At 44.4% G+C, this 15,528-nt stretch overlaps 1 protein-coding gene across 1 annotated transcript; it reads right to left on the reverse strand.

Moving 5' to 3' along the window:
* Positions 1-5,005: 5,005 nt before the first annotated feature.
* On the reverse strand, positions 5,006-7,614 carry LOC138961097 (G-protein coupled receptor GRL101-like). The gene has a single exon (XM_070332694.1). The coding sequence runs from the start codon at positions 7,612-7,614 to the stop codon at positions 5,131-5,133; it is 2,484 nt and encodes an 827-aa protein (XP_070188795.1). The 3' UTR covers positions 5,006-5,130.
* Between the last annotated feature and the right edge of the window lie 7,914 nt (positions 7,615-15,528).

A 15,528-nucleotide genomic window follows, 5' to 3' on the forward strand; every position in this document is an offset into this window, starting at 1 on the left:
TGTGTGTGTGCGTGTGTCTTATTCTAGCAACTTAGTCAAACCTCAACTGGGTTATTACTTCATAATGTTAATTTGGAACGTTCTCACTGTATGCACATTATTATTAATGTCAAATTAACATTTACTGGCACCGACTTTTCTGTGAAAAGTTCTTCTCACGGTCTCAGATCTGTCCTGGCATTTGGGAACAAGAAGAGCAAACGCTCGATCGAGTCACTTTCGCAGTTCTGAATATTATATGAGGCATCAGATGGACAGGAAGAAATTGCTATTCACAACACAATACAGATGTAAATAATTTGATGTAAAGAATAATCCTATAAAGTTTGAATCAAATCCGATGAATAGTTTCAGAGATATGATATTTCAATTTTTTTCCTTCAAGACATACCTGTGACCTTGAAAAAGGTCAAAGGTCACCAAAGCAGACGTCAAAGTGTAGAGGTCACTGGGAGTCACGTTCACATAAAATTTGAGCCCGGTCACTTTTATAGTTTCCGAGAAAAGCCCAACGTTAAGTTGTGTGTTGCCGAACAGAAAAGGCTAGTTATCTCCCTTGTTTTTCTGATAACGTTCGTAAAAGGCTACAGATGTAAATACTTTGATGTAAAGAATAATCCTACAAAGTTTCAATCACATCCGATGAACTTTGTCAAAGATATAAAATGTCTAATTTTTCCTTTGACGCTGACCTGTGACCTTGAAAAAGGTCAAAGGTCAACGAAACCATCGTTAAAGTGTAGAGGTCATTGGAGGTCACGACTAAACAAAATATGAGCCCGATCGCTTTGATAGTTTCCGAGAAAAGTCCAACGTTAAGGTGGTGTCTACGGCCGGCCGGCCGGACGGCCGGCCGGCCGGCCGGACAGACTAACACTGACCGATTACATAGAGTCACTTTTTCTCAAGTGACTCAAAAAAACGACAATCCCTCCACTTGAACACAAGTGATTTTTTTTTTATTTTTTTTTTTACTAATGAATTAAAAAATCCACTCTAGACAGCAAATATTCAGATTTAATTTTCATTATTCGTCTAAGTTAGGGAATGGTCGTATCCAATGCAAAAGATGGTCGTATCCAATGTAAAAGATGGTCGTATCCAATGTAAAAGATGGTCGTATCCAATGTAAAAGATGGTCGTATCCAATGTAAAAGATGGTCGTATCCAATGTAAAAGCTTGGCCAGATACAAAAGTCAAATCCTTTGAACAGGGAGGAGAGTGCCTTTACAATCTCAATTTTTTTATCGCTTACAGTTAATAAAATCTTTTGGCAATGTAAGTAAATCATCACCTGTCTGTATACTGCAACACTTATTTGTAGTTGTTGGCAATGAGTACAGAAATATGTCTGTTGTAATTAACACACACACAATTTTTTATTTTTTTTAGACATAATTATAATATTGCAGTGAACAGAGTGAGAAAACATTTTAATGGCACAACCAAGTACATGTGGTGTGATAGTTGATCATCCTGACATGTTAATGATTTTCCACCAATTTTGTATTTTTGTTTGTTTGGTTTTTGTACTGGTGACCGCTGTCTGTGGCGTTAAAAGGACACCAGACCAGGTGAAAAGAAAATGGGGAAAACTGAAAGTGGAGACTTGCAGGGATATTTCCAAGAGAAAGTTCCCTGGAACCGGCGGGGGACCCAAAGCCAGGGAGGGTCCATTTACCGACGTGATTGCCGACGTAATGGGCAAAAACAGCTGCCGATTGTATGGGATCCAAGGCGGTTATGACACTGGTCATAAAGGCATCTTTTCAACAGGAGAAAATAGTTGATCAAATGAGTCCTGCATCAAATTTTTTTTAAAATCAAACAGCCAATCAATTAAATTTACAAAATCAAGACAAACCTACATGAACCTCTAACGCACTCACAAAACGAATAATAACATAAGAAGTAAATATTCGCTTTATAATGTCTTTAGTATTGACAGGTTGGTTGGTTATTATTGTTTCCTGTCTCTTCGGCATTTTTAGTATAAACAACAAAATTGATACGGTAACAGGTTGGCTGGTTGGTTGTTATTGTTTATTGTCTCTTCAGCATTTTAATGCTATTCGAGACCGATTGTCACGATTTCAGTGACACGTTTGAGAAAGAAACTCTTTGTTGGGCGCCTTTCTCAAATTGCAACGTAATGCGCCTGTATACCGCATTGCGGGGAAAAGTTTTGGTTAAAAATCACGAGATGCACGTGGAAAGTGCCAAAGTGAAAACCGTGCAGTTATCGGGTGATTCTTCGCTCACGGTTTAGAACACGTGTTCCAAGCATGCTATAGGTGTGTTTGGTAGGCGACCAGTGATTGGTCAGGAAGATCACTTGTCCTGGGATAGGCGACTGCTGATTGGTCAGGGAGATCACATGGTCTTTCTTCCCAGTCCTTCTGGCTTTCTTTTCTACACATGCTTTGCAGACAGAGGTCTGGTTTGTTTCCGTGACTAAGATTTGGAGGATTCCAACGCGTTGCAAGACTGGTTTAGGTCTACCAACGGGCTTCTAGTGTTAGTGCAATACACAGAAGGCTTAGGACACGGGAGGGATTTGCCTACATAATTTCGCTGACGAGCGGGAGCCAAATATTCAAGCGGTTTGCTTGGGAGAGCTACATTTTACGAGCTGTTGGGGTAATTAGCCGTTACTTTACGCTGGTGACCGGTCAATGTCTGTGAAATGTAAACTCTGTTTTGTTTCTCCATGATAGCGTATAACTTGCTCATTATAACGCTAAATTGTAATCTGTATATGATTTTTGCAGATATGGAGAGGCGGAGAAAATGTCTCGAGTTGTTATTAAAAGTTTATCCTTGCAGGTACCACGTGCTCGCTGAAGGGGGAAGTTAGATATGTTTAAAGGTGGTAAAAGGGGGATTGTTGGCATGGTCACTGCACCAATTGCTCTTCTTTCAGCTTTTTGCGGGTTTACGCCGCTTGTTGCGGAGGTGTTGCTGTACGTTTGCTGGACGTTTGCTACCTGGCTGCTACCTGTTTGCTGTTGAAGACGGGCTACACTGTTGCTGTCCTTTGTTCTACGGCTGTTACTGGTGTTGCTCCAACTTTCACCCGTATGCTCCACTGCGTTTCATCGAATGGACCCTGGCTACACTGAGAGTTGAGTGCACCCATGCGTAAACGCCCCCCCCCACCTTGTCATCTTTCTAACCCTTTATGACGAACTTTGAGTTGTGACAACGTGGAGTGTTAACGCCTGTACAGGCTAAGACCTTTTACAGAGCAGTTAAGTGTTTTTTAACTTTACACGGTTCAGCCTGTTCTTATCATTTCATAAACTTTAACTGGCTTTTGTCAGTTGTCTTCATTGTTATTGTTACGACTTGGTCGTAAAAACACTTTTGGCTTCACGAGAAGAGGGAGGTGGAGAGTTAGTGTATATAAACAGATGTCTAGAACTTATACTTTTGTTGTTTCTAACTTTTTTGTGTGACTGCGAGAGTGGGTCGTGGTGTGGTTAGTCAGTTAGCAGTAATTGACCGTTTTAGGTCATTCATTTGACTTTAAAACGTGACACCGATGCAAGTTTGTTTCCTTTTTCAGTTCACATGGTAACTTCCATGTTTATGTTTTTTTGTAGAAACGCTCAATTACATAATTTGCTTCCTTTTGGGTTGCTGGAAGATGCACATAATTATTGCCCAAGCCTTCGAGACAAGACTGAGGAGAACCATTCAAATGTTTGTTTTACGTCAATGTGGCACTTTCTATCATACAAGATAAGGTTCAAACCAAGAAAAGGTGTAAGTGGGTGTTTTGCAATATTTCTTGCAAAACGTTGCTTTGCTATTTGAAGTTTTAGTGTTGTTTTACATCACTTTGGCACTATCTTTCGTAGAAGATACAGCGGTCTGTGCAAGGTTCAAGCCTTGATATAATATATTCGCTCTAAACATATTATTATTATTATTATTATGATTATTATGTAGTTTATATCAGGCAAACGTGAATTATGATTTCTTTTTTGTTTTCTTGGAAAGTGTTTTGCTCATTTAAGTTTGGGTTTATTGTTTTACATCACTTTTGGTACTGTCTGTGATAAGAAGAAAGGTCACCACAGGAACATTGTGAATTATTTTGCTATAAGTGTGGCTATTTAGAGTTGAATTATCGCTTTTTGGAGCTGCTTATAAGATATTTCTCTCTCTTATAGTTTCATATGCTTCTGTTTATTTTGTTTCTTAACAAAGAATACATCGGGAATAAGTTGTACATCACTCTGTGTGTGTGTGTGTGTGTGTGTGTGTGTGTGTGTGTGTGTGTGTGTGTGTGTGTGTGTGTGTGTGTGTGTTTTGATGTCAGAGACACGGCGGTGCGCAATGTCGATGATGTTTTAAGAATGTCAGTAAGCCAATTGTCTACTTCTCACTGAAAACCAAACGTCTGCTTCTCACTGAAAACTAATCGTCTGCTTCTCACTGAAAACCAATCGTCTGCTTCTCACTGAAAACCAATCGCCTGTTTTTCACTGAAAACCAGTCGTCTGCTTCTCACTGAAAACTAGTTTTCAGTGAGAAGTAGACGATTAGATTTCAGTGAGAAGCAGACGGTTGATTTTCAGTGAGAAGCAGACGATTAGTTTTCAGTGAGAAGCAGACAATTAGTTTTCAGTGAGAAGTAGAAGATTAATCGTCTGCTTCTCACTGATAACCAATCGTCTGCTTCTCACTGAAAACTAATCGTCTATTTCTCACTGAAAATCAACCGTCTGCTTCTCACTGAAAACTTATTCTCTGCTTCTCACTGAAATCTAATCGTCTGCTTCTCACTGAAAACCAAAGGGCGATGCTACCGTACACAGCAAACTGGGTGGACAACAGGAGGTATTGCACTTAAATATTTTGAAGACACCCTGCAGAACAGAAATGTTTTTACTTTGGTCAAATGCACTTGCTTGTGTCTCACATCTTTCGGCACGATAATGCAGGTTATTTTTTTTAATTATTTTCTTATATATATACAGAGTACACTTGCGCAGAGAGAGCTACAGTCACTGTGACTGGTGGAGTTTTGGTGAAAGCTTACATTATCACTTCAGTTACTGAATTCATATCACAACTTAAATTGTAGGATCAGTGACTCAGTTGCTTATTAAATTGTAGGATCAGTGACTCAGTTGCTTGTGTCGGGCTGTGTTCTTGTTTGACAGCAGGCTTCTCACAGCTACATCAATCTCCATTTGCGATGTTCCTTCGTTAATGAATGCAGAGATGATGTCTGTGATGGATATCGTTTTACTGGCAAGGCAGACTTTGAGCTGGTCCAGCACAGCCTCCTTGGTGCTGCTACTGTTGTACTGTCGCATCGCCCGCCTATACTTTTCCATCAGTACATTGAAGGTGTAGAGAAAGGGGTTGAGGGCAGAGTTTAAGGGCAAGACGAAGATGGCCACGCCCACGTTGACTTCGCCGGGGATGGGCGTCCCCGTGTAGTTGAGCAGTCCCAGCAGACCGATGGGGAACCAGCAAAGAAAGTCCGACACCACCACAGAGGTCAGCCGTCGAGCGAGAGCCGCGTCCCTGGACGTCGTGTTTCTGGACGAAGATGCGATGGAGTTGTGGCGCACTGACCAGTAAATGCCCACCTGACCCACAGCGATCAGAAGGAACAGCGCAAAATTGACTGCAATCATGACGCTAATCGAGTACACCCTACCCCGAAACTGCATGTCCGTGGTGAAGGGAAGCGGGATGCAGATTCCAGTCTGGCTGTAGAAGCGCCAGTGCGACGTGGAAGGCAGGAGGGGGACACTGGCCAGGACGATGCCCGCACTCCAGACGAAGCTACAGCCCAGCAACGCTGACCGCCTTCTGAAACGAAATCTGCTGAAGGGGTAGTGCAGAACGATGAAACGGTCCAGGGTGATGAGGCAGATGATGAAGGCAGACACTTCACTGGAAAGCAGGCAGAGATAACCAGCGAAACTACACGCTATGCTCTCTTTCCACTGGTCATCGAACCACAAGTATTCTCCTTGATACTTGAGGTCAGCCGCCCCTATGATGGTCAGGTAGACTCCCATCAAGAAGTCGGCTACACACAGGTTGGTAACAAACACTTCGAAACTGCCTAGACCGGTAGCGCGCTTAGTCAGGTACAACCTGGTCACAAAACTGCCAGCATTACCCGCTATGGACAGTGCGGCGAAGATCCACAGAAAGACACGGTACGTGTTGGATCTCAGTAGGGCATCGCATGAAGCCAACACGTCCTGAGCAGCATAGCAATTTTGAATGTCAAAGTCCTCCGGCAACATGGCCGGACAACACAACTTGAAATTGTCTGCGTATACCGTATGTAAATCAGCCAGAACCCTCAACAGATCGCTTGGAAAGATTTTCACTGGTGAAGCTCTGGCATCCAAGAGTTCAAGTTTTGAAGTGGACTTGAAACCTTCATCTGTTATCGTATGAAGCTTAGTGTGTGAAAGGTTGAGGTGTTTCAGCAGCGGAACAACGGCAAATTCACTGCCATTGTAAACTTCTATTTGCGTCTGTGAGACGTCCAACTCACGCAGTGCTAAGCTGTCAGTAGACTTCACAAGACCGTAGGATAGAAGAGCGTTCTGAAGCCTCTGTATGTCCGACTCTAGCAGAGCTTCACTAACGAAGGTGAACAGGGGGTTGCCTCTCAGAACTAGCACTCTCAAATTTGTAAGAAAACCAAAAGCCTGCAAGTTGACGCTAGCTATCTCATTGTAGCTCAAATCTAGATGTATCAGGTTTGGCAGCGCCAGTGTTGGTGGAACAGTCAGCCCTGTGTCTGACAGGGAGACTCTTACAAGCTTCAAGTTGTTGGATAAACTCCCAGGTGACATTGCTGTACCGCTGACGTCCAGATAGCGCAGTTCGGGAAAGGCGCTGACAGAGAAGTTGTTAGCAGCGCAGACAAAAGCCAGTCCCTGACACTCACACGCTTCAGGACAAGTCAGTTCCTTACACAGCAGCTCGTCATCAAAGTGCGGACAGTGGAAAATGCCGTCACACATGTGGTGAGGATGCAAACACACTGATGAGTTCCTGCAGCGGTAGTAACCCGGACATGCGTAGCTCTCACAGTTCTCCTCGTCCTCCCGGCTGTTGCAGTCAGCGATACCATTACAGCGCAGGAAGACTGGCAGGAAGTCTCCATCGAGACATGGAAAATGGGTGGGCGGGCAGCGTTCTGGAGGATAACCTGTTTGGTAACTTCCATCGCCGTGGAGTTCCACAATTACGCTGAAGGTGTCGTCATGATAGCTCGTTCGGAGTTTGTACTGACACATCATTTCTTCTGATCCGTCAAAGCAGTCTAGTTTAACGTTGCACTCAACATTTGGCGACACACACTGACCGCTCTGACATTGGAAACGAGTGCGTGGACACGGTGTGTGATGACAGAAGTCTTCGTCCGACTTGTCCAAGCAGTTGGGGATATGATCACAGACCAAGGAGTAAGGCAGTGAGTGTCTGCCATCATCACAGACAAACATGGCTACCTCCCGTGTCTCAACTTGGCATGAAGTCATCACACCCTTAGCTCCACACTGGCTTTCCTGGTCACATGACAAGAATTTCCTGGTCACGTGACCTTGCGGACACCGGACCATGGTGAGATTTGTATATGCGCTAACAGACTCTTCTAAAGATATGTTCTTCAAATGGGTGGGCACTGGAACATGATCAACAGGTCTGTCGAACTCGCAAACAATATGCACAGGGAAAGACGGTCTATTGTTACAGATATCAGCCATTCTCAAATTATCGAAGTACAAAGCACAGTAGACGGGGAACTGTTCTCTGACTAAGGCGTCATCGATGGAAGTGAAAGCTGTTGTATTGTCCGTCCAACGCCATATGTGTCTGTACATGGCTGACATCACCGGCAGCAAAGATATCTGCCGAAATTGAAGTCCAATGTATGCATAAAACACATTTTGTTCAATCTGCAGTCGTCCCAGAGCCTCTCGAATGTGGTAGTGTCTAGGCCTGACGAGGCTTTGCTGTTTGTCCTGGCATTTCTTGTGGGCTTCGTTCCAGGTTAGCTCTGACACCGGCCCTTCAAGAGTGAGACATTTGCTGCCTACCTCCATCGCACCCACGCCGCAGGTTTGGCCTGAATACTTACAATTTTCTTCGTCTTCGTTCCCCTCGCATTCTTGGATCAAATTGCACCTGAAAACTTCCTCTAGCTCATGGTAGTGTGGCACACTGCAGTTGTAGCGACCTGTTGGCAGCCGTGCAAGCTGATGAACGTTAGGAATGACAGCGTAAGTCATTTTAAATCCCCTGGGTGCAGAGTTTTTATACCCACCCGAATGAAACTCCAGCAAAAGAGAGTTATGAACAATAGTAAGTGGGATGAACTGATATTCGCATTTTCTCCACACAAAAAAGTCAGTCTTGTTTTCTGTCACTTGGCTAAGTGTTAGATTATCTAAAGAGCAAGGATCGTAATCGTCCACTTTGAAAAAGTTAAACCTGAACCAAACAGAGTGGCTTTTGGGAACTTTAATGAAGAAAGTACCATCATAGTTTGTGGGATAGCTTGGGATATATTTCTCAAATCCAGGGGAGGTAACAAAGCCCGCAGTGGCGGACAATCTCCTCGATGGCAGAAGAGTGGAGTACGAGACAAATTGTACCATCAACGATGGCATGTAACGAGGGACGTGACCACGAAAAACAAGCTGGATTTCTTTGTTATACAGAGTCTCAACTGCTCCATTCATTAGCAGCACGGGATTGTTCACTGGTTGCAGTTCATCATTCTCACAAACTTCGACTCTCAGGTTACCGACGTCATACACCAGCTGCAACGTCACTGAAGGTCTGCTACTGTCATCAGGGGCTCTAATGGTTCCTTTGCAGAAGATGTTGACCATGCCATTGTCCGTGTTACTCAGGACTTTGAGCGTTGACGGCACGTTTTTTGATACGAGATGAAAAGCAGACGAATTTTTACGACAGAAGGTTGAGTTCACCAAATAGTGCCGTGGCCTCGTCTGACAGAGGACCTGGTTGCAGCTCACTATCGGCAGTGGTGTTGGCTCAAACTTCAAACCAGACGAGTAAGATACCTCCTCTGTGAAATTGGTATGCAAGACTGTTGCATTAAGGGCGTGCTGCAATCTAGGTACTTTAGAGCTGCGACCAGGTGTGTTTGATGTCATGAAACCGGCAGGTGCGAAGGATGCCTGCAGGACAACACCACTGGAGACTTTTGCATGCGGTGTAGCAGGATGTGCCGAATACAACGGTACCTGCGTCAAGTAGCTTGGCAAGATGTCATCTTCGGTTGTATGCCGAATATTGTCCTTGGCAGGGGAAGAAACAGGACCAGCTTCTGTACCTTCATTCTTTGTTGCCGTTTGACGGACATCATAGCTGGGAAGGGGTTGAAAAACACTAGCTTCGGCCAATGTATCCGACGTCTGAATGGACCTTATGGTGGAAAAAGCTGCAGGTCTTGAAGTCATCAAATTGTATGCAGCGACGATAGCGTCACATATAGGTGTTTTATCGTCAGGATGGAATTCTTCGTCGTGTACAGCATTGTCACTCAACTTAGGACCTGACGTTTGATCCTCAAGATTTGCTGAAAACAGCGATTCACCCTGAGACACTGAAGTCACCTTATGACCTTGAGTTTGATCTTCAAGATTGACTGAAAGCACAAATTCACTCTGAGACGATGAAACCACCTTAAGGCCTGTGGTTTGATCCTCAAGGCTGGTTGAACGCACTGGTTGCACCTGCGAGGTTGAAGTCTTTGACTTGCCTCGTGGTGCTGAAACTTGTTTAGTTCCACTCCTCCTCGACATGTCTGTAGGTGGAGCTAGTGAAGACGGGTTGTTCTTTGAGGTGAAGATCGGATACACATATTCAACCTCTGCGACTTTTGATGCATTGAGAAGATGTTGGGAGCCAACGAGAATCACACAGAGCAAGAAGAATTTCCGTTCATGCATTTTGCGACCAATCACAAGCATATTGTTTGTTGTTGCTTGCTGAAGAAAATCGTTTTGACACTGCCTTGACTTTAAAATAAAATGTTCGTATCAGCTCAGTCTGAGTACAATGCTACCAGTGTGATTGCGTCCAAGATGATAGAATGGGACTTGCAAAAACTGCGTGCGCGCATGTCTGTCTGCGCGTCCTCCACAGTATATTTGTCTGCTTGTCTGTCTGTCACGTTTTAAAGTCAAATGAATGACCTAAAACGGTCAATTACTGCTAACTGACTAACCACACCATGATCCACTCTCGCAGTCACACAAAAACTCTCCACCTCCCTCTTCTCGTGAAGCCAAAAGTGTTTTTACAACCAAGTCGGAAAACAAAAATAACTGACAAAATTAAAAACCAGTTAAAGTTTATGAAAAATAAGAACACGCTGAACCGTGTAAAGTTAGAAAACACTTAGCTGCTCTGTAAAAAGTCTTAGTCTGTACAGGCGTTAACACTCCACGTTGTTGTGTCCATGACCCTATTATTCCGATCGTATTCCAATCCATGATTTATACATACTACTGTATTTAGTATATTGCACCCTGGGAGTTTTAGCACTTCCACCCAGCACTCAACCACCATTCACAACCATGTGCCAAACCTGAATAAATATTAAACAGAACACACGAGCTGTGTTGATTCCCTGTTATCACTGATAGCGGACGGATGAAAGATATTACACTGGCGACGAGGATATCCGAGTGAGAACAATGGCTGCTGCTTTACCATCGTTTGAGAAGTTCAACGTCTTCTCTGACGAGCAATCTGCCGGCGTCAGGTGGAGAAGGTGGGTAGCACGTTTCGAAAACTTACTCTGTGCGCTTGACATAACAACAGATGCTCGAAAGAAGGCATTGCTTCTCCATTTTTGTGGTGACGAAGTGTACAACATTGTAGAGTCTTTCAGCGAGGAGAAGAAAGGAGCTGGTGCTACGCGTCAGGTTGAAGGACGAGCAGTACCAAACGAGTATGCGACACTCAGAGACTCATTGACCGAGTATTTTACCCCCAAGAAAAACACTGCATACGAAGTGCTCCGGTTTCGAAAGTCGACCCAACTAGAGGGTGAATCGATAGATACATTCCACACCAGACTGCGAGCACTCGCATCTACATGTGAGTTCCACAACAATGATCAAGAGATACTCACTCAGATTCTACAGGGTTGTCACTCACAACGTCTAAGAAGACGAGATCTGCGTGACAATTTTGACCTAGACCATCTGTTAGCAGAAGCTCGTGCTTTGGAACTTTCTGAGACTCGTGCTGTAGAAATTGAGGGATCAGTCAACGCGCTCTCTATCAACAAGCAGAGAAGATATTCTCAGAGTCGTGGATCACATCACTTTCGCAGTTCACAATCACACTCACAGTCCCACAAGGATGGTCACAAGGATGGTCACAAGGATTTCAAACGCACGCATAACACGGCTTCAAGCAGCAAGACATGCTTCTACTGTGGTGGACAGTTCCCACATAAAGCAGGATGTCCAGCGAAAGGGAAGACATGCAAACTTTGCGCAAAAATCGGACATTTTGCACGTGTCTGTAAAAGCCAAAAAGTCAGACACGTGGTGGTGGAGGATACCACAGTTTCCAGAGAAGTTGGATGTGAGACGTCAAGCGACGAGTCAGTTTTTGCTGTAAAACAGAAGACAGCGATTCATAAGACACCGGTCGTCCATGCGACCATATGCGACACCCAGATACCTTTCATAGTCGACACAGGTGCGACAGTGAATGTTCTTTCCTGGAGCGTTTTCAGCAAATTACGCCCACAAGCAACACTTCACAATCCATGTCCGCTCATCTATGCATTTGGATCCAAGACACCACTTCCGATGAAAGGTTTCTTCATGACTGACATAACTTTTCGCCAAAAGACAGTCAACGCCAAGATATACATTACGGATACAGAAGGTACCGGAAATCTCCTGAGTGCCGAGACAGCCCAGGCACTGAAAATCATCCAGTTTGCTTTTTCGACAAGCTCACCAAAGATCATCGCTGATGACTTTCCTTCACTGTTTAGTGATGGAGTCGGCAAAATCAAGGACGTGAAAGTGAAACTTCACATTGACCAGAACATTCAACCTGTGGCAAAACAACATAGGCGCATTCCATTCCACGTGCGTAAAGATGTTGAAGCCGAACTGGAGAGATTGGAACGTCTCGACATCATTGAACAAGTGCAAGGCCCTACCCCATGGATCAGCCCAGTGGTTGTTGTTCCAAAGAAGACTGGAGGCGTGAGGGTATGCATCGACATGCGAGAAGCAAACAAGGCGATTTCAAGAGAAAAACACCCCATGCCAACAATGGATGATCTTGTAGCAGACCTCAAGGGATCTACTGTCTTCTCAAAACTTGATATGAGAAACGCCTACCACCAGCTGGAACTTGAAGAGAACAGCAGGTACATCACAACGTTCACGACCCATGTTGGACTCAGAAGGTACAAGCGTCTACTTTTTGGTGTCAACGCGGCGTCAGAAATCTTTCAAAACACCATTGCTGGTCTAGCTACCCCAAGGCATTCCCGGCACAAGAAACTTGTCAGATGACATCATCATACATGGCAGATCACAACAAGATCATGACGAAATTCTGCGAATAACTTTACAAAGACTTGAAGAGAACGGTGCCAGACTAAACAAGGAAAAGTGTGTCTTCTCTGTGAATGAACTGACTTTCTTCGGTCATAAGTTTGGCGAGAAAGGAGTGTCTGCAGATCCTGAGAAGGTGAAGACCATCACAAACACGTCCGCACCAGAAAATGTCAGTGAGGTGAGATCATTCCTCGGGATGACACAGTACATGTCAAGATTCATCCCCGGCTATGCTTCAATCACAGAACCCCTCAGGAAGCTGACAAGAAAAGAGACTGTGTGGAAATGGACAAAAGAAGAACAACAAGCGTTCGACAAGCTCAAACACTCGTTGACAAACACTCCTGTCATGTCGTACTTCAGCCAAACGGAAGACACAACAGTCTTGGTTGATGCTAGCCCCATTGGACTTGGAGCTATTCTGATGCAGAAGAACAAGGTCATCTGTTATGCCAGTCGAGCACTGACAGACACAGAACAACGCTACTCACAGACAGACCGAGAGATGTTGGCGGTTGTCTACAGAGTAGAACATTTTCACCTGTATCTTCATGGATCTTCATTCACTGTAGTCACCGATCACAAGCCGCTTCTTGGAATCATGCAAAGCCGGAAGCCGACAACAGCCAGAATTGAGCGGTGGAGGTTGCGACTGATGCCATACAACATGACCCTGATATATCGTCCAGGACGAGATGATCTAAATCCAGCAGACTACATCAGCCGCCACCCCCAACACGGGAAAACGCTGGAGAAGAGTACATAAGGTACGTCACCAGAAACACAATCCCCAAAGCAATGACAATACAGGAAGTGAGAGATGCCACTCAACAGGATGACACACTAGAAAACCTGATGTGTGCAGTTCAGTCAGGACGATGGGACTGCAACTTGACAGAATACGCCCGATTCAAAGATGAACTCTCTGTACATGATGGCGTGATACTACGAGGACACCGACTGATCATTCCCGCAGGTCTCCAACGAAAAGTCGTTGAGATTGCGCATCAGTCTCATCAAGGGATAGTCAAAACCAAGAAACTGATCAGAGAAAAGGTCTGGTTTCCAGGAATCGACAAGATGGTAGAAGAAATCGTGAAGACATGCATCCCGTGTCAAGCATCATACCCTGGCCCATCTGTCCGAGAGCCCGTCATTCCTACCCCTCTTCCCTCAGAACCATGGGTTTCCATAGCAATTGATTTTGCTGGTCCGTTCCCCACAGGTGATTATGTGATGGTTGTCACCGACGAGTACAGCAGATACCCTGAAGCAGAAATCATCACGTCCACATCTGCTGAAGTTGTCATCGCGAAGCTGGACGAGATCTTTGCGAGGCAAGGTTTTCCCCAAACCGTAAAATCGGACAACGGTGCTCCGTTCCAGGGACTAGTGTTCTCCAACTACGCTTCCATGTGTGGTTTTAAGCACCGGAAGGTGACTCCCCTGTGGCCAGAGGCGAACGGCCAAGCTGAACGCTTCATAGAAACATTAAAAGCCAACATTCGAGCTTCAGACGCAGAAAATCTGAACTGGAAAAAGCAACTCCAAATCTTCCTCCGTCTGTACCGAGGGACACCACACAGTGCAACACAGGTCTCTCCCTTTGAGGCGCTACATGGCCGCAAAATGAATATTGGCCTTCCCAACATTGCACCTGTCAACCCCACCCCATGCCCGAATTGCCCACAACGACAACGTCAGCAAGCAGAAGATGGCCTCATATGCCAATATCCACCGTCACACAAGTCCGTCACAACTCCAACCTGGTGATCGGGTGCTGGTGAAGCAGAGAAAGAAGAACACTCTCACAACCCCCTTCCATCCCCGTCCCTACACCTGATGTTTAGAGCTGTCAGTGTTTTCTTCTGTTATTCTCACTGTTATAACCCCGAATCCGTTGCTTTAACGTGCAAAAACTTTCGATACATCCAAAGACCATATTTTTCGACTTCACATGGTTGAAAGTGACGTATCGTGAGCTTTGACACTGCGTTAATGTTGAAGGGGGGTGTAGATTTCGTTATAATTATTAACTGGATTCACCAATGTTTGGTTTTTGTTTTTCGGGCTCCAATACGTGTGGTCTCTTAGATCAGTACTTTTATGTCGGATGTTTTCTTCAGTGCGCAGTTTGTACCCGTGAAGATCGTTGGATACTCTTTGACATCTTTTTTTCACTAACGGCATAACGACCATCTTTGGAATTAACAGGCTATATAGAGCCGAAACATGAAAAATCTAAAATACTGCTTTAAAATGATGTTTATTTTGACCTCTTTCAATGTTTGTGGTAACCTGGGACACCAAAGTGAGCCATGAATTGACCTACAACTACACACAATCTCTACAAAACTACATAAAAAGGAGGTTTCGAGCTCTCTCGAAACAAATCTTAATTTAAAGCGATGTGAAAATTATTTGTGCCTTAGCGTGTACGTAACAGCGCAGAATGTTTCATTTCACCAGGCAGCAAGCAAGAATGGAAGCTAACTTAGTGTATGAAAAAGTTCCATACGCACTTTATTATTTTTAACACAATGTAATTGTTTTGCACGGCTTGCCTGCTTGCTTCAACTTGATTTTGTTCGATACCTTGGTTGTAACAAGGACACCTTCTTGTAAAAAGATGCGTGTGCGTGTGTTTGTGTGTGAAACAACTAAAAACAAAAACAAATTCATAGCAACAAAGCAAATGGTTTGATTTGATAGCTGTTGCTTTTTGGGTCCAGCGGACCATATAGGCCAAATCAGGACCCCAACAAAGCAAATACTACATGGCTTGCTGTGTGATAACAAGAAGTGCGTTGCATAAGCAATACATCTGTAAATTCAGAGATCGTTTCGCAGCAACACATACTTTCTTTGTAGTTATCTTGAGCCCTTGCAAGCGCTCGGTAACGG

The sequence above is a fragment of the Littorina saxatilis genome, linkage group LG3 (genome assembly GCF_037325665.1).
Source record: "Littorina saxatilis isolate snail1 linkage group LG3, US_GU_Lsax_2.0, whole genome shotgun sequence".
In the NCBI taxonomy this organism is placed as follows: Eukaryota; Metazoa; Mollusca; class Gastropoda; order Littorinimorpha; family Littorinidae; genus Littorina; species Littorina saxatilis.